General features: G+C 40.9%; 1 protein-coding gene across 1 annotated transcript; it reads left to right on the plus strand.

The window, feature by feature from the left end:
* Nucleotides 1-1,556: 1,556 nt before the first annotated feature.
* LOC118407373 (pyranose 2-oxidase-like) lies at nucleotides 1,557-6,838 on the plus strand. Its single transcript, XM_035807841.1, has 8 exons — nucleotides 1,557-1,739; nucleotides 2,830-2,988; nucleotides 3,744-3,890; nucleotides 4,006-4,185; nucleotides 4,540-4,767; nucleotides 5,003-5,125; nucleotides 5,987-6,168; nucleotides 6,772-6,838. Exons 1-8 carry the CDS (start codon nucleotides 1,557-1,559, stop codon nucleotides 6,836-6,838), a joined length of 1,269 nt encoding a protein of 422 aa, XP_035663734.1.
* The last annotated feature ends 1,132 nt before the right edge of the window (nucleotides 6,839-7,970 follow it).

Genomic DNA, 7,970 nt, shown 5'->3' on the forward strand with positions numbered 1-7,970 from the left:
AAACGATGGTAAAATTTGGCCCCAAAATTTCCAGACTTCTATGTGGGGATTTGGAACACGAATCATGTTCCATCTGACGTAATCGAACAGAACGCTGACGTGATCGAGAGAACGGGCGTTCTATTGGAGGTCACCTGCGGACATCCGCAGGTTGTTACAGTAAACACGCAGAAAACGCCCTCATTTTCCCAGGTGCCTTGCGTCAACAGAAAAACAAACATTTTCACAAATATAAACCGTTATTTGGCCAGCATATTACCTATATGATATATAAGATTTGAATTCTCAGTCAAATTTAGGACCAATCTAAATATGGTATTTGTTTTGTTTTTTTTTTGTCCAACAAACACCCTTTCTAAATCAACCAGTTAGGCACATTTTAGAAAACATTGCGACAAAACTGTGCAGCACACGTACACGGTAAGATTTGACGTGTACACACTGACAGTTTTTATTCAATATCAATGAGGCACATGCGAGGGGTTTCTTTTCTAACTACCATGATCTGTTGGAAGATGTTCCAGTTACTGCCAGGTTCCCCGGAGCGCGCGGGGCAGCCCCGGTAACCCGATACCCTACGTTCGAATGGAGACTTTGGGGCCAAATTTGACCATCGTGAAATAACAACATTTCAACATTAAGGGGATCCCTGCTAGCAAAGTTCAAAGTTTAAAGAAAAATGATAAATGTACTGTGCAAAATAGGCACGTACAGCTACTGGAATTCAAGGCCCATAGTTAATTTGAGAAAGGAGAGGCAGTGAAATTTTGTCAACGTGAGGTGTGACCTTTGATTTGAATTTTTTTTTAATCGGAAAAAATAGGGTCGGGAAATCCAAGAAACAACAAATCAAATTGGTGTGGCCTTAACTCTCTACTTACAATCGTTTTCTTGGGAGGCATTGCTTATTTTGCAAATTCATTATACACTCATATAGTAAGGTTCTTTAGGCACAACCAGGGAGTACTTACTTCCAACGTTTTGATGTCTATCAGACACCATCATCAGGGTAGAATGACTCTAAACTACTTCTTGCTACTACTTATAGCCGATGCCTCCGAACATCTGCTTAGAGATGATCTAAAGCAATATATATGTATATACATATGGCTGATGAGATAGCCTATGCTTGACTTAAGCTGTCATTCATGCTTAAAGCGGATTTAACTCCACAATCAATTCCACCCACTTCCAGAAGCAGGTATTCTAATTCCACAAGAAATCAATAGTTATGCTTGAATCAAGATTATTTTGTCTAATTTACCATAAGTTGAAACTTAAAAGCAGGGCAAACATTGCAGCGATCGAGTTCTTTATTTCCCCTGAGGATCCTTCTAATTGTGCACATGTGGGGAAGGACGTGACTCTGAAAAGAGCCTGAAAAGACCCCACCCCCACCCAATCCAAAACAGTTACTTGACTGTTTTCAATACCGAAAACCGAACAGGTAACAAAGAATCTACCCACAATAACACGAAATGTGGAGGGGGCAGTTGGGGTGTTCACATACCAATTTTAATCGTTTTACTTTTTTTCAGTCATCGGTAATCGCCATCATGGTGTTGACAATTGGCCACCAACGATATGCTCAAAACATTCAGACGGACGTACTGATCGTCGGGACCGGGCCAGTAGGCTCTACCTTCGCCCGTGAGTTGATTGAGAATTCTCAGAACCTGAGCGTCCTTATGATCGACAGCGGGGCCCAGCTGTCCAAAACCCCAGGAGAGCATCTCAGGGTAACAATAAAACTTTACTGTCTGTTATGAACCCATTGTAAATCATGTGACAACTACCACGCCCCTCCCCCCGACCCTTGCCTATATTTTATAAGTAGACTAGTCCTGTTACCTCACCCTGGTGATAATTGCACTGGAGGAAATGCAATATTTAGTATGAAGCTCTTCAAGAGTCCAGTGTGCGGTCAGTTCTTAACAATTCAGCAGGAATTTAACACTATTCTTTAATCATAATCTCCAGCTACATGCTGCTTTCTCTGCTTAGCACTCAGCATTCGGAAAAGTGTATGGAAGTTAAACACCCACCACTACCACTGACTAGCCCCCTGCTATAGTGATTGCACAAAGTTGTGTGACCCAGGGCTACTGAAACGGGGATGGGCGCCGCCATATGCGCCATCAGGCCCGGGAAGGATTTAACTCTATCCACAACTGCTTAATCCAATCCAGACTGGGGGGGATAGTAAAACCAAGTTACACTGTAGTACCAAGGGAAGCCGCTAGGGCGAGTGCATAATATTATCATTTTCAGTTTTAATCACACCCTCCCAACACATTAAAGATATACTACGTCAGATTTGGGCCCCAAAATTCAAATATTCTCCAGAACAAAACCATAATGTGACTAGCCTATACAACAACTTTTTAGTATACTTGCATCATTATTTCACATTCCTGCATGGTGTTTGTGAACTTTGCAAAAACAAGCTGCACAAGGTCCACTGAATTAGAAATTCCACTCGGAATTAGACCCTCCTGTTTGTAAACAACAACATGCTGGCCACCGGTGGGTCCCCCGGAGTGAGGTAATTCAGTTAGGTACATGGCAGACTGAAAACGAAACGAAAAGTTGATTTCTTTTCAAACTTTGTACAATTGTTACCAAGTAAATTTTAGGAAAAGTTACAAAGTTTTATTATATTTTATTACCAGTTATGATTAAACTGGAAAATTTCCTATCTTCTTCTTCGAAGTATTGCCGTTAAGAATGCAACCATACGTACGTACACGTTAGCCCTTCAGGTGATTCAATAGCTCAAGCTACTTTGGACACTGTTTCCAATACTACTTTGTGGTCGGAATCATAGAGGGTGAGTATGAGGGTGACCTGCCCGTTGGCTACGGCGTGCAAAACCTCCCACTTGCCTGCGAACGTCGCAAGGACAAGCCGGAATTCGTCACGTGGAGCTCGGCCAGCACTATTCTTGGCCCGCTGTTGGACATGCCTGACGAGAAGTTCCAGATACTGGTAACGTATAGCTTTAAATCGAACTACAGTAGCTACAGTTAAACCCGATTTATCCGCCTTCCGTCCTTTTCAAATTATTGTTATAATTATGTTTACCTTCACGGAAGGAAACATTGTTTTTGCTCAGTTTCTTCTTTTCCGCGCACCTAAAGAACACGAGTATCTCCGAAAGTAGACCTTGGAACAACTTGAAATTCAGCAACCTGGTAGGCTTCATTTTCACTCCCGGCATACATCACTTGGTATTTTGGAGGTTTTTTTTAGACTAAAATGTATACTTTTGGCTCCTAATAGTCCTATGCCTGGCTTAAAAGACTAAATGACCTGAAACTTGGCATGAGGCACAGTTAGTACCCACAGGAATCCATTCACACATTACTTGGATTTCTGGCCATATTTTGACCAAAATGTATATTTGGGGTTTCTGTGCCATGAAAAAGTCAACTGATCTGAAAGTTGGTATATGGGTAGCCTTAGAAATAGGAATAGAAAATGACTCCCGTAGACCAGTGCATCTTGCATACAAAGGGGTGTACCAGAAGAGTCCATACTTGTATTCAGGTGGAGGCAACTTTTTAAAAATCCAGTTTGGAGAGAGGGGCTGTTTTGGGATAGGTCAATTTCTGCAAAAGGCTGACATGGAACAGCACATTTTTGTATTGTCATTTGGGATGGAGATAGATTGAAATATGCTGTATTTGCTCATTAGCAAATGTCGGCCTTTCTAGTTTACAAATGTTTTATTTCGTCCTCAGGAGCAGCACCAGTGTGTCGAGCTGGTCAATGACGGCAGCAGCGTGCAGTATGCTATGGTCAGGAATCTGGCAAAATTAAACGAGGCGCCGCTCAAGATCAGGGCAAAATTGTACGTGGTTTGTGCTGGAACGGTCCTGACGCCCCAGGTAAGATCTCTTTTTGTCAAGAACGTCATTTGCACAAAATGGATGTTTAAAGAACGTCCTGGCAATGCTTTCATCCTGACAACCATTAATGTCAATTTGTTAAATGCTCCTACAGCTGCTTTACAGGTCAAACATCCGCCCTCGCGCCCTGGGCCGCTACCTGTGTGAACAGCCCTTAGCCTTCTGCCAGGTGGTACTGCTACAGGACATCCTCGACTCCATCTCAACACCTACAGACGAAGAGAAAAACCTGCAGGACCCCATTCCAATCTACAGTAACGATCCCGATCCCCAGGTGAGTTGTAGCATCAAAGAGCTTTGTTTCCTTCGAAAGAAAAATCATCTACTGATTTATTCAAAAGTTGATCGAGAAATAATAATGCTACATATATGCCCTGGAGTACATTCGTAAGGTTAAAAAGAATGTTATGAAATCATCTAACTCGTTGAATCTTTCTGGAAATGAGCATGTTGGATTTTTCGGTCGTTTGAGTTTCCGAGGATCTCAGGCGACATACTACTAAAAAATTCTTTGTTCAGATTCTAAAGCTGGGCATGCCGGGAACCCCAAATCACCAAGGTTATCTTAAGAATGAATCTTTCATAACATTAAAAAAGTAAGTCCGTTTTATTTGACGTTTTGGTATAGGTGTGGATCCCTGTTTCGGATGACCGACCTTGGCACTGCCAGATCCACAAGGGTGCCTTCTCCTACAAGGGCTTCAATCCTAACGTGGACGGCCGGCTCATCGTGGACCTGCGCTGGTTCGGCAAGATGAACAAGCCCCATCCTGAAAACATGATGACCTTCAGGGACGACATCATTGACCGCCATGACATGCCGCAGGTCACTTTTCACTACAGGATTCGTACCCAAGTATGTACTAAGCAATACAGAACTGTATAGTCGTATTATCTTTTTTTAAGATATGTTCTTAGGTCTCGATGGATCACCAAGGTATAAAGTTTATATGATTCGATATCACTTTCCCTTACTATACATCTATATCTGTTCGGATTATATCTATGTCATCAGTATCACCATAATATTATTTACTTTAGATTCGGCTTTACTTACATCCACGATTAGCTTTATACTTCCATTTACGCAGGAAGAACGTGACCAGCAGCACGCCATGATGAATGACATGCTGCGGGCTGCCGGAGCTTTGGGCGGGTTTCTCCCGATCTCACCGCCGCAGTTCATGCCTATGGGACTCTCCCTGCATCTGACAGTAAAAATGCAATTGAAGTCTGTGCTGTAGGCTTTGCTTAGTTTTGCATGGTGTTAGCATTTAATGCTACGGCAAAGTCTATTAGTAAAAGGTAAAGTTAAGCTTAAAAGCGTTCCAGACATTTCCATGCTGGCATTGTCTTGAATAGCCACATGAGGCACCGTCACCCACAGCTAGTAACTGAAGCTTGATCTGACATGAACTTTATGTTCGGTCACGAACATATGCCGATGATACACTGAGTTCGACTTTTGTAGTAAGGCCACAGCAAGTAAATAGTATGGATGGCATCCTATGCAGAGTGCAAAAATAATGAGATAGCGGGAAAAAAACAAGATGGGTAAAAACAAACCAAGATGATTAAATTTTCAAAATAGACACCATAAACGTCGTAACACGATATGAAGTCACAAAACGTGGCATTACAAGTAATAAGCCATTCATTACTGTATTAACGATTCTGAAGTGAACTAGTGTAGTAAAAGTTATACTACTGTGTGGTACACTGGTATTACTTGCCAAGCTCATAACTACATTCATGGCTTCCATATTGACAGCACTCTTACAACTATCAAAGTTTCAATTCTGCAACTATAGTCATGGCTACCTCCCTAGTGCCACTTCTACAGGTATGTTTATTAGAGTACAACACAACTTTGCCTCTTTTGGTCAATCTGAACATCCCGAAAGAAGAAAAAGTTGGGTTTTTTTTCCTGAAATCAGGTGAAAGTTAATGAGCGCGCTGATGTCATCCATAAAATTTACTTGCTGTGGCCTAAATATGCTAATGCTCCCATTTCCAAGTCTAGGTAATTGATAGGACAATTCAAACGCATCTAACCATTAACTTGCATTGCCCAGGGATCGGTGCGTATGGGTAAAGACACAACCTCCTCTGTCGTGAACGAATACAGCAAAGTGTGGGGGTTTGACAACCTGTTTCTGGGCGGAAATGGTGTCATCCCTACCGCCACCGCATGTAACCCCACCCTCACCAGCTCCGCACTGGCTATCCGTGCAGCTCAGCACATCCTTCAAAACTGGTAAGACAAACTTTCAGAAAATAAATTGATGATTTTGCATCATCAATACAAAACATACTTCCCCAGGTCCCAACATCATTTCACTAGGTAAGTGCTAGTAATTTATTCTGTGGTGGTTGTTGCCATGAGAATCCTTGTCTGTAATAGCCATCCCATTACTTTATAATTCCCACAATACCCCTTACTTTCTCGGTGGCACTATTCACTTTGTAAGGTCATATTGATTTGATTATATGGATGACATCCTATGGGAGCCCTTAAACCTATGTGAGCATGGAAATAAAGAAATATGTTTGATCCAAAAAAAAGAGATTTTTCAGTGTTTTTTCTATCACATATTGCTCTTTGACTTTATAATTTACATTCTATGACATTAGTATCCGTGTTCCGGCCTTTTTGTATATTTTACTGCATATTTCTACTCATTTTACAACTGTTTTGTACGATTTTCGGAAACTTTTCTTTCCTTGGACGTGCCAGAAAATTGATGCTCGCACGGATGTCATACATATAATCAAGTCAACATGGCTTAATGATTGATTAAAAGTAGGAAAATATACCATTTCAAGATATGATAGAGTTAATTTCTTTGGATTGTTCTAGGGATGCTGAGCAGTTGAAGCCCATTCCTGCGGAATCAGACGACAAGCCTGGTAAAGCCAAGCTGTGAAGAAGACGCAGTTGGAAGAACGAAATGTAAACCCAATGAAACAAGTGCTTTTGAAACGAGCTGTGCCTTGGCTTGTAGTAAAATATATTTGCAGACTGTAATAAAAAATAATTTGCTTGTCTGCTAAACACTTCTCCAGTATATCGCTCTTTGATTTTTATGTATAAAGTGCTTTTTCCAAGCTGCCAATATTTGGGCAAATCAACGCCTGATAGGTAAGAAACAGTAGGTGTAGAGATGGTTTTATGCAGTTGTAAAGTGAATTATCATCAAACAGTGCAGTATCAGGGATTGGTAATGAGTGCAAGAACACAGTGAATGGTGGCAGGTATTAGACATCATTGTCTTCTTGATGAATACACAGTTTATGACTATACAATTTAGCTTCACTTGTTTGACCCTGTAGTCAAGTAAGACCGTGTTGATTTGATTATATGGATGACATCCGTGCGTGCATCAACTTCTGGTCGTTTTCAAAAAAAAAGAAAGTTTTGGACCATACTGTAAATCGTACATGTACAGTTCAGCTGTAAAATGAGCACATATATGCCGTAGATTGAAGTGCATTTCAATGTTAAACTTTAATTTTGTGCACAATGCACTGCAAGCAGTGGTTTTGACTCTTTTCTCAATCACACGCTCGCATCAGTTTTGGGGTTCCCAGATGATGTCATCCATACAATAAAATCAACATTCCCGAAAGTTGTGTTGCACATAGGTTTAGGCTTGACATATGCATACTTAACGCAAATGAGTCACGAAGCTATGGTAATCAGACAAAGCTCTTGTGTGACTTCTGGCTTGTGAATCGTAGACCAAATATTTTTTTCAATATGAAGTAAAGCTACCTTGTAAATGCAGATACAGATAAGATGACATGTGTCAGATAAAGCAAATGTTTCTTCCAGGGCTTTTTTTACCTAGAAGAAAAAAATAAATAGTTAAGTGTTAACAACGTGTGTTGTCTTTTTTTCTATCCTACATCCATCCCTTTCATCAAGTTACTTTGCTATACTATAGACTGCAGTGCTTAATAAAGTACGCTGGATACAAAAACATATAAAGTATATTTAGGGCCACACAGAATTCGTCGTAAATGTGTTAGTTGGACATTAACATTCGATGAATCAAG

This window comes from Branchiostoma floridae, unplaced genomic scaffold, assembly GCF_000003815.2.
Source record: "Branchiostoma floridae strain S238N-H82 unplaced genomic scaffold, Bfl_VNyyK Sc7u5tJ_1328, whole genome shotgun sequence".
Classification (NCBI taxonomy): Eukaryota; Metazoa; Chordata; class Leptocardii; order Amphioxiformes; family Branchiostomatidae; genus Branchiostoma; species Branchiostoma floridae.

Bases quoted from the DNA above. Each gene is read 5' to 3' on its own strand.
- LOC118407373 (XM_035807841.1), top strand. From the start codon at position 1,557: ATGGTGTTGACAATTGGCCACCAACGATATGCTCAAAACATTCAGACG. The intron at 4,186-4,539 runs GTGAGTTGTAGC...GTTTTGGTATAG, and splicing joins GTAACGATCCCGATCCCCAG to GTGTGGATCCCTGTTTCGGA. The intron at 5,126-5,986 runs GTAAAAATGCAA...TGCATTGCCCAG, and splicing joins GACTCTCCCTGCATCTGACA to GGATCGGTGCGTATGGGTAA.